Source organism: Oryx dammah, unplaced genomic scaffold (genome assembly GCF_014754425.2).
Source record: "Oryx dammah isolate SB20612 unplaced genomic scaffold, SCBI_Odam_1.1 HiC_scaffold_2, whole genome shotgun sequence".
Classification (NCBI taxonomy): domain Eukaryota; kingdom Metazoa; phylum Chordata; class Mammalia; order Artiodactyla; family Bovidae; genus Oryx; species Oryx dammah.
The window spans coordinates 24,571,303-24,589,862 of record NW_024070186.1 but is presented as its reverse complement, the minus strand read 5'-3'; the positions used below and the strand labels follow the sequence as shown (position 1 = coordinate 24,589,862).

Below are 18,560 nucleotides of genomic sequence, written 5' to 3'. Positions count from 1 at the left end.
AAAAGTGAAAGTGAAGTCTCTCAGTCGTGTCCGACTCCTAGTGACCCCATGGACTACAGCCTACCAGGCTCCTCCGTCCATGGGATTTTCCAGGCAAGAGTACTGGAGTGGGTTGCCATTGCCTTCTCCAGACACAGAGATGAGTAAGATTATAATAACATTTTTGTTGGATTGACTTGTAAAATTGTTCTTTCCAAATACATTTTTATATTGTTTCTTAATTAGTGTACATATATTTCTATGGGCATATGAATTTACTGATAGTCTGAGGGTTTGCCAAAATTGGAAGAGTTAGTTTCAGATTAATTAGCACACATCTGATTGAGTTCAGTTCAGTTGCTCAGTCCTGTCCGACTCTTTGCGACCCCATGAATCGCAACACGCCAGGCCTCCCTGTCCATCACCAACTCCCAGAGTTCACTCAGACTCACATCCATCGAGTCAGTGATGCCATCCAGCTATCTCATCTGGTCTGATAGTAAAGAGCAATTTCTCTTTTGTGCATCATGGCAGACAGCCACAAAATCTTTCCTGTAAATAATCTTTATAGTTATTTTTGTTGTTTTTAAATGTACAGTATAATTTAAAAACAAGAGTTCAAAGGATATATTTAATAATAAAATATAATGATAAAATGTAAAATACTCAGTTTTGTTTTGTAAATACGTTTTCTACTGATCTTTCCAAAGATAAGAAGTATATCCTTTTCTTTGTTCCCATGACACACAGTTGTTATGCATTTTGACATTCTGAGGGAAAATTAAAATGAAGAACTCTACTGATCACTGTGATATGTAAAGTCACAGATGTTAAACACAGACTGTGACATTGTAATAATTTAGATAATGATACCCCATAATTTGGGATTTCTTCCAGTGATTTTAGGAACACAAAGATGTTGATGTGGATAGTTTCAAACTCTTTTTAATGCATCCACCTAAAGAAATTATATGTCACTCAATACATACCAAAAAATGTACTTAATGTGTAAGATATGTAAATCTCCCAACTTCAGCTTAAGAACTGACCTATTAATATTACTAAAATGCTTCTCATCAGAGGTAATCAATGTCTTGAGGTCTGTAAGCATTTTTTTTCCTTACAAACCCATTAATCATTTACCATTCCTCATGAAATGTTTGTGAAAATGCATGGGTAGGAGTAGAGGCCAGACGTTTGGTAGCACTTCACTTAAATAGCTGATGTTAGTGTGGAGCAGGACATATTTAAAAGGAGTGACATTGGTAGTCCCATTGCTGCTTTGACTTTATATATTTTCCTCATTTCTGTCTGTGCCTAAAGAAACAAAAGTTATCAAAGTTTATGATTAAGGAAAATATTGATAGGATCATTTAGATACGTTTATGAATGTGAAAGTTGGACTGTGCAGAAAGCTGAGCACCGAAGAATTGATGCTTTTGAACTGTGGTGTTGGAGAAGACTCTTGAGAGTCCCTTGGACTGCAAGGAGATCCAGCCAGTCCATTCTAAAGAAGATCGGCCCTGGGTGTTCTTTGCAAGGACTGATGCTGAAGCTGAAACTCCAATAAAATGGCCACCTTATGTGAAGAGCTGACTCATTGGAAAAGACCCTGATGCTGGGAGGAATTGGGGGCAGGAGGAGAAGGGGACAACAGACAATGAGGTGGCTGGATGGCATCACTGACTCAATGGACATGAGTTTGGGTGAACTCCGGGAGTTGGTGATGGACAGGGAGGCCTGGCGTGCTGCGATTTATGGAGTCACAAAGAGTCGGACACAACTGAGTTACTGAACTGAACTGAACCGTTATTCTGGGCCCATTTTGACAGTATCAGTTTTGAGGTAATTTGTTCTAACAAGAAATATTTGACTGTCTGTTAACCATGCCAAAAATGGTAAATATAGCACTGAATAAACCAAAATTCCAGTCTTCATTGGAATTTTCATTTTATTCAGGGGAAAAGCTAATGAATGGCTATATATTAGCCAAAAGAGTATGGCAAATGATAATAAATGCTATGCAGAATAATAAATCAGAGAAGAACGAAGAAATTTGGAAAGGAAGGATTATTTTAAATAGGATGGTCAGAAAAACCATGTTAAGTATGTAACCTTAAATAAAGACTTGAAGAAGGTGATGGAGCATGCAGGCATATATCTGGGGGAAGAGAAATCAATAAGGGCTAATGGCCCCTTGATAGAAGCATAACTAGGATATTAGACAACAGTGAAGTAAAGCCCACTGATTTACATACTGCACTTGATTGTTGTGTTCTGAGGACATTTTAAATATGAAATAGTTTTTCCATATTTTTTGTTATTTGCATCACATTAACTTTTAGATGACAACCTAGTTGTCATCTAAAAAAATACCTCATATTTTTATTTAATTGTTTTCCCTCCATGGTATCATTTAATTTTTTATTATAGTATAGCCTCCTAAAATATAGCCTCTATTTTGTAACTGAAAGTTAGGTCTAGTGACTTTGTTAAATTATATTTACATTCCTCGGGAAGATAATTTCATCGGTGATGCTGTATACTTCATATTTGGTCACAGTAGGTAGCTCATAATGTCAGGTTGCCCACTTATTATTCTGATTGAGCACTTGTTTAATTTAAGGTAATAACTCTTGAATCTTTTTGTGAAACTGCTTTTCCCTTTTCAAGTCTCAAATTATTTGGCACTTTATTAACATTTTGCTTATGTCAATTGGCCTCTTAATGGTTTTAGCATCCATTGACAGCGTGTTCCAGAAATTTTGTATTTATTTTGACTGTAGATAGCAGTGTGGTGTGATGTCTAAAAATAGGATATTCTCTATCAATCATTTATGAATTAAAGGGTGTCATTCTCTTCTTACGAAGAAGGGAGTGGCAACCCACTCCAGTACTCTTGCCTGGCAAATCCCATGGATGAAGGAGCCTGGTGTGCTGCCTTCTCTGGGGTTGCACAAAGTCAGACATGACTGAAATGACTTAGCAGTAGCAGCAGTCTCTTCTTATGGGATATACTAATGAGGCATTCTTAAAAGTGTTATGCCTTCTGCAGGAGTCAGGGAGTAAAGAATTATTTGTTTCCTGTTGTGAGGAAACAGGTTCCACCCAGAAACAGTCATTTTTGTCCATTATTCACTTCAGTAGATTTTATTTCTTTAATTTTCAAATATTCATCACATCTCTCCCATTTTGTCTGTCATTATTGTTAGTATATTAAATGGTCTCTCCCCTCACACTTTTGGTTTTGGATTTACTGCAGTGGAGAGTCACCTTTGCTCCATTTCCTTCACCTTTTCCTCTATTTTTCACATTGGAACCAAAAATACATTTTTAAAGCTCATAGCTGTTGATGAACATCCTTCAGTTCAGTTCAGTTGCTCAGTCGTGTCTGACTCTTTGCGACCCCGTGGACTGCAGCACTCCAATCCTCCCTGTCCATCACCAACTCCCGGAGTTTACTCATGTCCATTGAGTTGGTGATGCCATCCAACCATCTCATCCTCTGATGTCCCCTTCTCTTCCTGCCTTCAGTCTTTCCCAGCATCAGGGTCTTTTCAAATGAATCAGCTCTTTGCATCAGGTGGCCAAAGTATTGGAGTTTCAGCCTCAGCATCAATCCTTCCAATGAATATTCAGGACTGATTTCCTTTAGGATGGACTGTTTGGATCTCCTTGGAGTCCAAGGGACTCTCAAGAGTCTTCTCCGACACCACAGTTCAAAAGCATCAGTTCTTCCGCGCTCAGCTTTCTAACTCTCACAGTTAGAGAGTCCTGGTCTAACTCTCACATCCATACATGACTACTGGAAAAACCATAGCTTTTACTAGATGGACCTTTGTTGTCAAAGTAATGTCTCTGCTTTTTAATTCAGTGACCACCTGTCTTCTCCAAAGTAAAGTTTGGCTTCCTTACCTTTCTTTGATCCAACCCCATCTTTCTTCTTGGTTACAGAATCCAATTTAGATTCCAAAGTTAATGCAGTTCTCTCCTCCCATTGTTATACTTCTGTTTATAGGCCTTTGCTATTGTTATTACCTAGGAAAGGTGTTGACCCTATTTTCCCTGTCCAGTTGCTTCTGCAGAGAATTGACATTTTTTCTAAGTATTAAATACCCTTGTCACGTTCCTATTATTGTATTTAATTCTTTTACAGTTTTTTAATGTGTTCATCTTGTCAATTAGTTTATTTAGGGGATTGGAGAAATGGGGAGAAGTTGATGAAAGAGTTTAAATTTCCACTTACAAGATGAATAAGTTCTAATGATTTAATGTACAGCAATAGTATGTGTTGCATACTTAAAACTTGCTAAGAGAGAAGATCTTAAATCTTATGTCATACATACAAAAAGTAATGGGATGGAGGTGTTACCTAATTGAGTGGTAGTAAGCTTTGCAATATATGTGTATTAAATCAACATGTTGTATAACTTAAACTTACACAGAGTCATATATCAATTATATCTCAATAAAACTGTAAAAAAAAAATAGAGAGTAGAGATTCTTAGAAGAGTATCCTTGTTCTGGTTGTATGCCTGAGGACCTGGTATAGTGCCAGAGCTATTTGTTGCTTAATAAATGGTATGAACAGATAAATGAGTGGGTAGATGGATAGTTTCTCCAAACAGTTGTTTGCAGATCATTGTTTTAAGCAATAGTGGTATATAGCCTCGGGCAAAGTCTGTTGAAATTCAGTTCAGTTCAGTTGCTCAGTCGTGTCCGACTCTTTGCGACCCCATGAATCACAGCATGCCAGGCCTCCCTGTCCATCACCATCTCCCGGAGTTCACCCAGACTCATGTCCATTGAGTCTGTGGTGCCATCCAGCCATCCCATCCTCGGTCGTCCCCTTCTCCTACTGCCCCCAGTCCCTCCCAGCATCAGAGTTTTTTCCAATGAGTCAACTCTTCGCATGAGGTGGCCAAAGTACTGGAGTTTCAGCTTTAGCATCATTCCCTGCAAAGAAATCCCAGGGCTGATCTCCTTCAGAATGGACTGGTTGGATCTCCTTGCAGTCCAAGGGACTCTCAAGAGTCTTCTCCAACACCACAGTTCAAAAGCATCAATTCTTCGGCACTCAGCCTTCTTCACAGTCCAACTCTCACATCCATACATGACCACAGGGAAAACCATAGCCTTGACTAGACGGACCTTAGTCGGCAAAGTAATGTCCCTGCTTTTGAATATGCTATCTAGGTTGGTCATAACTTTTCTTCCAAGGAGTAAGCGTCTTTTAATTTCATGGCTGCAGTCACCATCTGCAGTGAACTTGGAGCCCCAAAAAATAAAGTCTGACACTGTTTCCACGTCTATTTCCCATGAGGTGATGGGACCGGATGCCATGATCTTCGTTTTCTGAATGTTGAGCTTTAAGCCAACTTTTTCATTCTCCTCTTTCACTTTCATCAAGAATTAGGTAACCAAAAGCTAGATTTTACCAAATAGGTGAACTTTTTTATAACATTGTCCATCAGCTGGGTTAAAAATCAAATTATTCTTAGAAAGTGTTTTATCTCTTTAAATATTTTAATTTGTGACCACATTGCGTTCCCAAATACCAAAAAGTCTTAGGAATTAGGCAGTTAGCCTTCCACCTCTGCTAGCTGCATGAGTTCTGCCTTGCAGTGTACCTCTTATCTTTTAAGATTCTTACTATAATCCCAGTTAGAAGCTCACAATCTTCTAGTTCTCATTGTTGACTCTTGTCTCTGAAGCTTCACACCCTTACCTACCCACACCCATCAGTGTTCCCAAAACTTCCAAAATAGGCATTTTCATTTTTTGACTCTCCGTTTGGCAGCAAAAACAGAGTTTTTCTCCTTTGGAAGAGTATTCACTAGACAGCCTTTCTGTCCTCCAAGGCTACTGGAGTAAACCAGGTGAAGCTCCATTGTAGAATAGAGAATACATGGATTTTACAAACCCAGAACCAGAGGAGACTTGTAGCTGTGTGATCTGGGACAGGTTCTTTAGAACTTATTTTTCTCATCTTTATATGTATTATAGGATTCTTTTTTTCTACTCTTCTCCTAGCTGTAGTGGGTTTTTGCTGTGCCATGATGGTGAATCTCTGGCCCTCCCCCACAGGATTAAGGTTTCTGGCTTTTTGGGGAGAAAGATCTAGAGAAGTGAGCTGTACATCTTACCTTTCCCATAGCAATTGACGATCATCCTCTCTGGCCTGCATCAAAATAGCTTCTGTCTTTTCTTCTGTCTCAGGCTTTTATTACCTGGTTGAAACCTGTGGTCAGCTGATAAAAAGAGATTTGGAGTGAGTGAATTCCTTGTCATTCTGTGCTGACAAGTTGGCCCACACTTGGTCTTTGACATTTGTTAGCATTTTACCTGGTTTCTTCTTTTTATCACAGAACCTTTTCTTCCTGGGTTCAGCCACAGGTGGTAGAGTTTGTGAGGCTCATCTTTTCTTGGAAAGCTTATTGTTTGGAGTTCAAGTTACTTCACCTCAAGATGGGATTAAGAACTATAATTTTTTTTATGTTGATTAAGCTATTTTCATTGTTTGTAGCATTTTATATTCTGAGTGGAAGCTAAACCCTGTTGTTACTCTTTTGACTTTGCTTTTAGTGTTGTGTTTTTTTAACGCAAAAAATTACTTTTATGTTGATTGAATTTGTTGATTCTTCTTTTTTTAAATTTGTTGATTCTGTATTACTTTTGATTTTTTTAATATTTGTGGGAAAAAAAAGACCCACTCTGAGAATATTCTCCCATATTTTCCTCTATTTCTCTTTCTGTTGAGTATTTTTATTTTATTGGAAATTTAATTTGGTATAAGGTACAGTGATATCTAATGTTTTTCTAATGAAAAGCCAGTAAAATTATTTACTGAGTTATCTTTCCCCACTGCTTATAATTCTGCTGTAACAGAAATGAATTTGTTTGTAACAGAAAATATGATTAATAGTGGCTCAAATTCACAGGAGTTTGTCTCACACAAAATAAATCTGCAAGTAGACAAAGCATGGTTAGTACTACACCTTAACAGAGGAAAAACCTATACTTTTTCCATCTTTCTCTCTAGGAATCCTTATCCATGTCCCCTCATGGTTACAAAATGGCTGTTGAATATCTGTACCAAATCCAGTGAAAAAGGAAAGGGCAAAGGTTGAAGAGGTCATAGTAACCTCCTTTGTCCATTTTAAAAGATTTTTTCCACAGGTCCCATCTAGGGTATTATTTTCTAGGTTACTAGTGTAACTTCTCTCAGTGACCATCCTTTCCTTCAGTTCATCAGTTGAGTTCCTAAAGAAAAAAAGTATTTTAGATATATGCAACCTCATGTTAATCACAGCATTACTTACAGTAGCCAAATATGGAAACAGTCTAAGTGTCCATCAGTGGATGAGTGGGTAAAGAAAGTGTGGTGTGTACACACATACACAAGAAATAGTATTCAGTAGTTAAAAAAAGGAAATCTTGGAATTTGTGACAACATGGCTGGTCCTTGAGGTCATTGCACTAAGTGAAATAAGTCAGAGAAGGACAGATACCATATGATCCCACTTATATGTGAAATAAAAACAGTAGCAACACAGAAGAATGCTGAACTCATAGGTACAGAGAACATGTTAGTGTTTGTCAGTGTGGAGTGATGTGCAAAATGGGTGAAGGGGGTTTCCAGTAATGAAATAAGTCCTTGGCATGTAAAGCATGGTGACTATATTTGTTACTACTTTATTGCATATTGAAAAGTTGCTAAGAGAATAGATCATAATAGTTCTTACCACAAGAAAAAGAAAAAGTTCTGTAACTGTTCATGGTAACAGATATTCAGTTCAGTTCAGTTCAGTCGCTCAGTCATGTCTGACTCTTTGTGACCCCACAAATCGCAGCACGCCAGGCCTCCCTGTCCACCACCAACTCCTGCAGTTCACTCAGACTCACGTCCATCAAGTCAGTAATGCCATCCAGCCATCTCATCCTCTGTCATCCCCTTTTCCTCCTGCCCCCAGTCCCTCCCAGCATCAGAGTCTTTTACAGTGAGTCACCTCTTTGCATGAGGTGGCCAGAGTACTGGAGCTTCAGCTTTAGCATCAGTCCTTCCAATGAACACCCAGGACTGATCTCTTTTGGATGGACTGGTTGGATCTCCTTGCAGTCCAAGGGACTCTGAAGAGTCTTCTCCAACACCACAATTCAAAAGCATCAATTCTTTGGTGCTCAGCTTTCTTCACAGTCCAGCTCTCACATCCATACATGACCACTGGATAAACCATAGCCTTGATTAGACAAACCTTTGTTGGCAAAGCCATGTCTCTGCTTTTGAGTATGCTATCTAGGTTGGTTGTAACTCTCCTGCTAATGAGTAAGCGTCCTTTAATTTCATGGCTGCAATCACCATCTGCAGTGATTTGGAGATGTTAACTACACTTAGTGTGGTGATTTTTTAAAATATATATAGATATTGAATGATGTTTTATACCTGGAATTAATGTTATATATGAATTATACTTTAAAAAAGTACAAATATATAGATATAGATAAGTTCTCTAGAGTTTTTTGTTTTATGTACATTTGAATCTTTGAAGTATACTTATTTTTTATTTAGATTTCCCTAAATGCTGATTTTTCGGGCTTCCTTTCTTCTTGATAATGGACCTGAACAGAAAGATTATTTTCTTTCTATTTCCTTGGGGCCTAGGTCAGGTTATTAGCTATAAGTGGTTGACTTTCACAGTTGCTACAAAGCAAAAGAAACTCTTCCCTGGTGGGCTTTTGTGAAATAGAAGCAGCAGGCAGCCTTCAGAGATACCTTTGAGAAATACTTTACCTTTCCAGCCTGCTACCCTCTACAATCTGTGTTTCCACATCCCCAGTCAAAAGAGCTGGGAAGATTCAGCCAGCCCCTTCAGTTCCTTTTTGGTTTCCTATAGAGCTTAGGAGAGCTTATATGGAGCTTATAGAGCTTATATGGCTGTCTGCGGAGGCCTTACAAATAGCTGTGAAAAGAAGAAGCGAAAAGCAAAAGAGAAAAGGAAAGATATATCCATCTGAACGCAGAGTTCCAAAGAATAGCAAGAAGAGATAAGAAAGCCTTCCTCAGTGATAAATGCAAAAAAATAGAGGAAAACAATACAATGGAAAAGACTAGATATCTCTTCAAGAAAATTGGAGATACCAAAGAAACATTTCATGCAAAGATGGACTCAATAAAGGACAGAAATGGTATGGACCTAACAGAAGCAGAAGATATTAAGAAGAGGTGGCAAGAATACACAGAAGACTGTACAAAAAGATCTTCACGACCCAGATAATCAGGATGGTATAATCCCTCACCTAGAGCCAGACACCCTGGGTTATGAAGTCAAGTGGGCCTTAGGAAGCATCACTACGAACAAAGCTAGTAGAGGTGTTAGAATTTCAGTTGAGCTATTTCAAATCCTAAAAGATGATGCTGTGAAAGTGCTGCACTCAGTATGCCAGCAAATTTGGAAAACTGAGCAGTGGACACAGGACTGGAAAAAGTCAGCTTTCATTCCAGTCTGTAAGAAAGGCCATGCCAAAGAATGCTCAGACTACCGCACAATTGCACTCATGTCACACGCTAGTAAAGTAATGCTTCAACAATATGTGAATCATGAGCTTCCAGATATTCAAGCTAGTTTTAGAAAAGGTAGAGGAACCAGAGATCAAATTGCCAGCATCCTCTGGATCATTGAAAAAGCAAGAGAGTTCCAGAAAAACATCTATTTCTGCTTTATTGACTATGGCAAAGCCTGTGACTGTGTGGATCACAATAATCTGTGGAAAATTCTGAAAGAGATGGGAATACCAGACCACCTGACCTGCCTCTTGAGAAACCTGTATGCAGGTCAGGAAGCAACAGTTAGAGCTGGACATGGAACAAGAGACTGGTTCAAAATAGAAAAGGAGTATGTCAAGGCTGTATATTGTCACCCTGCTTACTTACCATATGCAGAGTACATCATGAGAAATGACTGGCTGGAGGAAGCACAAGGTGGAATCAAGATTGCTGGGAGAAATATTAATAGCCTCAGATATGCAGATGACACCACCCTTATGGCAGGCAGAAAGTGAAGAAGAACTAGAGAGCCTCCTGATGAAAGTGAAAGAGGAGAGTGAAAAAGTTGGCTTAAAGCTCAACATTCAGAAAACTTAGATTATGACGTCTGGTCCCATTCCTTCATGGGAAATAGATAGAGAAACAGTGGCAGACTTTATTTGGGTGGTGACAGGGGCTCCAAAATCACTGCAGATGGTGACTGCAGCCATGAAATTAAAAGATGATTACCCCTTGGTAGGAAAGTTACGACCAGCCTAGACAGCATATTAAAAAGCAAAGACATTTCTTTGTCAGCAAAGGTCTGTCTAGTGAAGGCTATGGTTTTGCCAGTAATCATGTATGGAAGTGTGAGTTGGGATGTAAAAAAAACTGAGCACTGAAGAATTGATGCTTTTAAACTGTGGTGTTAGAGAGGACTCTTGAGAGTCCCATGGGTCCAAGGAGACCCAACCAGTCCATCCTAAAGAAGATGAGTCCTGAGTGTTCATTGCAAGGACTGATGTTGAAGCTGAATCTCCAGTACTTTGGCCACCTGATGTGGAGAGCTGACTCATTTGAAAAGACCCTGATACTGGACAAGACTGAAGGTGGGAGAAGAAGGGAGTGATAGAGGATGAGATGGTTGGATGGCATCACCGACTCAACGGACATGAGTTTGAGTAAACTCCAAAAGTTGGTAATGGACAGGGAGGCCTGTTGTGCTGCAGTCCATAGGATCGCAGAGTCGACACGACTGAGCAACTGACCTGAACTGAACTGATCGAGCTTAGTATCCCATGTAGTACTCATGTAATACCAAAATTAACTCTCTTTGTGGGGTATTTAACTAAGTGCCAAGCTTTCCCCTTCTTTCTGTTCAAGGCTGTTGAGATTCTTTGAGATTCTTTGTTGTTGTAATTATCAAAGTACTCTTTTCATGGGACACCAACAGAGCTCAAGACCTCATTTGTATCCAATTTTCCTAGCTGCATTTTGTCCTGTAAAAAACAAATAGCCACAAATTGAGAATAGTCTGATAACGAAGTTCACAGAATTTCTCGCTCTCTGCCTTGTGAATTTCCATTTCTCCACCAAAATGTTTTAGGCTAGAGTGAGAAACCTCTGCTGGATTCAGCTGTCAGTTTTGTATTTTAAATAAGATGACACAATTTGGTGATACCAAGAGCCCATGGTAACCGGCTTTTTCTTGGAAATGTTAATAAATTCAGTGCACAAACTATAGAGTTAAATGAAAGTTCATAGTAGAGTTAGAAGAAATAGGGTTGAAATTTCATGTGGGAAGTTGATTATACTCTTGAAATGCTTAACTCTTTAAAGTGTCTTATTTAATATAATTGAAAGGTGCTGTTACACATATGATTAGTTTGATCTGAATTCAGTAGCAAATAATCCTTTCTAGTTAAACTTCTTTCCTTTTTTGTTTTCTTCTTTACTTTAAATTACCTCAACTAGTTCCCAAGTACAACAAAACTTAAACTATTATTTTGAATGAATGGCTTAGAATAATGAATTAAGTACCGGTTGTAACCCCATGGACTGCAGCCTACCAGGTTCCTCCGTCCATAGCATTTTCCAGGCAAGAGTACTGGAGTGGGTTTCCAGTGCCTTTTCTGAATAACAATTTTGAATTTATTAACAGTTATTCAGTTGGGGCAGATCAAAACAAGCAAAAAAGAGAAAGCCATCATGTACCTCTTGATATCTGTCCACATATACTTTGAGAAAAAATGTTCCTTTTCCAGTATGAGGAAAAAAGAAATCAAACTGGATATCATATATTATATTTAATATGTTATTTTTTCTTTTTATCCCTTTTAGGACAGTGGTGATTATCCCCTTACCATGCCTGGACCTCAGTGGAAAAAATTTCGTTCAAACTTTTGTGAATTTATTGGAGTGCTGATTCGACAGTGTCAATATAGCATAATTTATGATGAGTATATGATGGACACAGTAATCTCGCTTTTGACTGGTTTGTCAGACTCCCAGGTCAGAGCTTTTAGGCATACAAGTACTCTTGCTGGTAAGTAACTAACTAACACTTTATTTCCTTTTCATTTAGTTTTGTTAAATATATTCCATTCCAGTTAAGCTTTATTTAGATTAAATATTAATTTAAATTAATTACTTTGCTCTTGAAAAACACAATTTTTCTTCAAAAGTTGCATGAATGGTTTGTATTCTCTGTTGAAGTAAAATGTGTGCTTATTTTAATAACTGACATTTGTTAGTCTTGGGAATGAAAATTGAAATTTTCTGGTTAACATTACCAAATCTCTTTCTGAATGTATAGTTATTTTCTTGCATTTTTATTTTATAACCAAATAAGTTGTAGGGGTCCAGCAGGCCATATTCTTTGATAAAACCAAATAATAGTTGAAATTCCAAATTCACAGGTTTTTTCCTACTTAATTACATGGTTTCACTGTTACTATACATAAATGTGTAAATATTTGTGTTTATATATATATATATTTTAAAGAGTTCCATCTAATTGTAATAGGTAATTGTGACCCAGTAGGATTCTTTCTATTCCTAGTGGTATAACTTAAATGTAGTGTTTCTAAAATCAGTTCAAGTAGGTAGACTAAGTCCTGAGGAACTGATAGATTCTCATTTTCCCTTTTGCTTCTGTTTTAGAATTATCTATATAACTTCTGAGTCAAGTATATTCATTTTCCCCTTGTTTTCCTCTAACAAGATAATTTTGTTAATTTAGCTTTTCTGAATTTTTCAACGATTTAAACTGTGTTTACCTACAATGACTAAATGACTGTTCTTTTTCTCTTATATATATGTGCATGTTTATAAAGAAACTGTGTGTTTGCATAAACATATATTTAAATATTCCCAAATTACATCCCTTTTAGTAACAATATCTGACTATATTCAGCTTACACACATTACCATGACAAAAATGAGATTTAAGAGTGTCCCTTTCCTATTTATTTGGTAAAGAGGCAGATCTTTTACTTAATTTTATCTTTTTTATAAAGGTAAAATCACAGTTTATTGTTGAAAAAATTTTATGTATAGAACAAACATCAAGTGCATTTTATTCTGTGTTTTGGGAGACTTTGTACCAAGTTGTAGCTTTTTGGACAAGGTACTATAAATATACTACTTATTACTTAAAAGTTCGCTGATACTATATATTTTTTCTAATTTCATGACTTTTATTATTTTCTGCCCTTTATATGTACTTTTTTCTTTTCTTTATATTTTCTGTTTACTTTTCATCTATCATTCTTCTGTCTGTGTACAGCAATTCCCTTTTGTTTAGCTGTTTTTCAGATGCATTGTACCAAGAAAAATAGGAGACCAATGTTATGTTTACCTTATTTTTCAGAAGCTAACCTATTTTTCAAGTTATTCTCAAATTTACTTCAGAATACTATGGTAATTTCTCTGTGTCCATTAATGAACATGTCTTCCAAAGTTCAGTTTCATAAAAAGTGAGATACCAGTCCTACCCTTCAACAAAGTGTGGAAATCTTGGTGAGAATTTAATTCCAGGCTGGATGATAATTTCCATCTTTTCAAGGATTATTTTCTTTTCATCTTTAATCTCTTCTCTGGTTCTCCTCCCCCACCCCCTTTTTTTTTCTTTTATGGTATGTGTATGAGGGATAGATTTAAAGATAATCGTTTTTATTCACTTTGCAGGACGAGTCTTGGGGACTAGATAAAATGGGCAGGAACATTTAATCCTCTGCTTCAAAGACTATGTGCATGGACAGTTACAAGGCAGTTATGGCCAGATATGATTATCGGCTTTGGAATAAAATGCTCCTTGACATTGCTTATATCTTAGCTGAGAAGAGAGACAATCAGGTTAGTTGTTTTCTAGGGTACAGACAAGATAAGTTTTAGAGCTTCATAAGTCATCAGAGTGGTCTTATCAGTAGTACTTTTAATCTGTTTACCAATATCCCGTTTTCTTGTTGTTAATTAATAGTGTGTCCCAATTTGTTAGTGTTTATGCATTGCATTTAATTGTATATTTTGCCACATTTTTATTAAAATTTTTCATCATTTTGTAGTTTTTCAGGTTTGTCTATTCTCCAGGTAGAAGTAGTTGCATTTTCCATTAGCGATAAACTGAACTTTGCCTTTTATTTTTGGAATTCTTTTTACCATTAAATTGAAACAGACTGTTAACATAACTGTAAAAAATAACAGATTTTATATTATATTTTCCTTATTTTTTTCTGTTCTTTTAATTGTACTTGTAAAGCATACTCTCCTGTTTTTCTGATTTATCTTCAATAAAGAAGCTTACTTTGTAGTAAACTTTTCATTAACAGTCTTCATAGTTAAGTGCCTTTGTTGTAAAGGTGCATAGATAAATAGATAGCTAAATAGTTAAGACATATTAGAACATAGTTTGTGGAATTAATATATATAAATAATGTTTTGGTGGATTTACAATCTGAGATTGGCCATATTTTCTTTCTCCAATTTCATGAAATTTTCATGAAAAAATGTTTTTCCCTTCCAGGTCAAAAATAAGTAGGATTCCCTTTGTTTTACCACTTTGTTCTTTGGTATTATAAAGATAATTCTACTCTCAAAAGGATCTATTTTTCAGATTTATATTATACTCAGTCATTTGCTGTTATAATCTCTGACAGTACTTTAGAAATTGACTTTAAAATTTTGTTAGATGGCAAGATGAGTAATGTTGGCTTACCTTTTTTATTTTTTGCTTTTTTCTCACCTACATAATTTTCTACATTAGAAATAGATTAATAATGACTATGTCTCGCTTCTAAGGTAAAAATGCTAATTTGAACAAAGAGGGATTAACTGTACAGAATTTTATTAATAGCAACATGATGATTGATTCTGTTCTGTTTTTTCTAAAATGAATTACGGAAAAATTAGAAAATATGGTTAAAATCATCATATGATAGGTGGCCTCATTATGCTGGAAGGTTATCACTATTTAACAATAATGGATGCCTCTCAGAGTCTTGGGGAAGTAAATATTTCTTTTATATCTCATTGTTTAACATCATTATGTTGGTATATGATTGATTTTTATATTGATGTATGATTTGTTATTGATTAGCACTTTTTACCAAGTCAGCATCTCTGGACTTTCACTGAGGCAAGACAAGCTATATGAAATTTCTTTGTTCTCCTGTCATAGACAAAAATAATTTTATCTCAGTAGATTGATATCTTTTCTTTGGCTTTCAGTTGCTGAAACCATGTAATATAGGGTTCATAGAATGGGTTCTGAACCAGGTTGTCTGAATACATCCTTTTCTGCGTTTTACTAATTGGGTAATTTTGACAAGTCCATAATTTATTTGGCCTCACTTTCTTCATATGCAAAATGAGAAGTTGATAACTATCTCATTAAAAGAAATTAGGAAAGCATGAATGATGCCTGACATTTAGTAAACTAGTGCTATTATTCTGTAACTACAAAAAACACCAGTAGTATTTGCAGCATTTCCCTTCATTCATGTCTTTTTCCCTCAGAATTTATTGAACACCTACTATTTTAGTAATAGAAGACATTATAGATGGGGAAATCAGAAACAAACATGTAAATAAACAGATCTTTGAAAAACTATTATTAGGAAAACTAACAGTATGCGCTTTCATTTTATTTGTCTTTTTGCTCTTAAGTGCCAAATTCTGTTTATTAAATTCAGTAGCTATTTTATGACTCTTAACCAAATTGGATATGAATTTCTATATGGTAGACTTCTGGTATTCTAGGATTAGTACCCAATAATTGACCAAATCTACAAGTGCCACTATATATCATGTAACTGTATACATAAAATATAGTAAACTTTTTAAATGTAATTTGCTCTTTCAAATCGAAATATAGATAATTAGAGTAATTAAGAAGTATCATTTTCTTAGAATTGTCTCTTATTTTCTATCACCAGGTATGAAAATTAGTTTTCTTTGGGGAGCTAGGAAGTTATGATTTTTAAAATCATTTTATAAGCATGTCCTTTCTATGTCAACTTAGTGACTTTGGGCAAGTTACATAACTTTGGTGCCTTACTTTCCTCATCTGTATAGTATTAATATGAATAGTCCCATTTTATTAGGAGTGTTGTGAGGCTTAAATGAAATAATTTGTGTTAAATGTTCCCTGTATACAAGTCATTCAGTAAATGTCTGATGTTATAATTATGATAGAATGACAAAGCTTGCTTGGTTTGACTCTAAAGCGGGCATAGAAACTGAGAAAATCTTCTAGATTTTCCATCAGTGCTTTCATATTACACATGTAAACATTTTCTGTAGATATAAACTTACACATACAACTTAACAAATTCAGAAAAGGAGAAAAGTACAAAAGTAAAAATCAGCCATAATCATACCACTTCTTAATTTTGCCATGACATGTTGGTGTTTCCTTTTAGTTTTTTTCTCATATACATATAAGAATTTTTTATTTTTAAATAATAGGATATTATCAATTTTGTGGAATGCTTTTTCTGTGCTTTAAATTTTTATAATTACGTTTAATATAGCAGCCTCATCTTCTAAAATCTAGATGACCTTTAACTAATGTAGCTTTTTTGCCATTATTTGGATCCTTTGTCTTCTGTTGGATCTCCTGCCTTTTGCCTTGGCTTTTTTTTTTTTAGTTTAGCCTCTTCTTTTTGGGTAGCATGTTTTTTGATAGCTTCTTGAGAAAAAGAGCATTGGAAAAGTATATATTTTAGATTTTACATGCCTGAGAAATACATTATATTCTTATGTTTAGTTTGCCCAGTACAGAATTCATCAGTGAAGATTTTCTTGAGAATTTTTCATCTTGTTTCCAAATTTCCCATTCATTACTCTCTGCTGAATATATTTTACTTGGATGTTAGTTAATCTGTTGAATCAGTCCTAAGTTTCTTGTTATTTCTTTTTTAGTTTTCATTCCTTACTCTTTTTGTTCACTTTGCTTGTATTTCTTCAACTTTATTGAGGTAATTTTCATTATCTTTTTAAATATTCTAAGAGTTCTTTTCCATTCTCCATGTCGTTTTTTAACATTATCATGGGTGTAGCATTTTCTCTTATCTCTTTGACAGTGTTATTACTCAGTTTTGTTTTTGTTTTTTTTTGGTGCCCCATTCTGACCTCTTTTTCAGTTCTCTTTTATGAGTTTCTTTCATGGGAAGCTTTCCTTAAGTATCTGTTGGCTCTCTGGTCATTGCTAACAATGAGACACTAAAGAACTGATTGCCTGTGTGTGTGTTGTGTTTGACAGGCAGTGGCAATAACTTTAACCTTTTTGGTTATCATCATTGTCGGGTGGTCCTGTGGTCACCTAGTGTTTTCATTATGAACCATAAAGGGTTGGTGTTGATAATTCTTTTCCCTGGGGAAGTTCAGCTCCTTTGTAGAAGGATCTTTCAATCTCAGGTCTGGTTGCTGTCTACCATTTGGGAGTTATACAGGGTGAAGGAGCACCCAGGGCACTCTGCAATTCACATGTATCCCTCCTCTGTATCTGATGAATCCAAATCTCTTGTTTATGTTCTTTAGGGAATAAACTTTTTTAACTTCCAAGATGAGTTTGTGTTGGAGGAATTACATGACTGCCTTGGTTCAAGTGGAGATTTAATTGCTTATTATACAGACTTTGGAATGCTCCTGTTTTTAGACCTTATTTCACTCCATCTTCTGTAAAAGCCAGTACTTCTCCAATTCCTTAATGCTTCTGGGTTCTGCAGAGTAAAACTGCTTTGTTTTTGTGTTTTTTCTTTAAATAGAGTTGTCAAGCTTTTTTGACCATTTAGTTTGATTTGAATACTTCATCCATCTGCTTTTCATATACATATATTAACATATTATGGTTTGGCATTCCAAGTGTTTTTCTGGATTTATTGGGGATGAAAATTGTTTTCTCATTATTTTGGTTGGGTTTTTAAGAGACAAAAGATATATTAAATATTCTTTGTAAAGTGGAAGCTTGTAAACCTTTTTTTTTAAAATAAGTTTTTAAAAACTAATGAAGAAACATGATTACAATGGAATACTCTTCAGGCTTAAAAAAATAATGAAGTAATGCCATTTACAGCAACATGGGTAGACCTAGTGATCAGAAAGACATATGGTATGTGATGCACATGAACTTATTTAGAAAGCAGAAACAGACTCAGAAGAAATTTATGATTGGGAATGGGAGTGGGGGATAAATTAGGAGTTTGAGATTTGTAGATACAAGCTACTGTATATAAAACAGATAAACAACAAGGTTGTACTGTATAGCACAGAGAATTATATTTACTATCCTGTAAACATTATATAAAATATATATGTAAAAATACATAATATATTTTATATGTAAAAAATATGTAAAATAATGGATTTTATATGTAAAAATAAAACATTATGGAAAAGAATATGTATATATGTGCATAGCTGAATCACTTTCCTGTACACTAGAAACTAACATCGGAGAAGGCAATGGCACCCCACTCCAGTACTCTTGCCTGGAAAATCCCATGGACAGAGGAGCCTGGTGGGCTGCAGTCCATGGGGTCGCTGAGAGTTGGACACA

General features: G+C 35.8%; 1 protein-coding gene across 2 annotated transcripts in view; it reads left to right on the top strand.

Moving 5' to 3' along the window:
• The window catches only part of STAG1 (stromal antigen 1), a 460,953-nt gene that overhangs the window by 272,941 nt on the left and 169,452 nt on the right, over window positions 1-18,560 (top strand). Inside the window, exon 7 of one of the 2 annotated variants that reach the window (XM_040233144.1) lies at window positions 11,843-12,047. In XM_040233144.1, the coding sequence (XP_040089078.1) occupies window positions 11,843-12,047 (205 nt within the window). Of the gene's footprint in view, window positions 1-11,842; window positions 12,048-13,762; window positions 13,859-18,560 lie in introns of those variants that run through there. The other variant, XM_040233153.1, reaches the window with a different exon arrangement.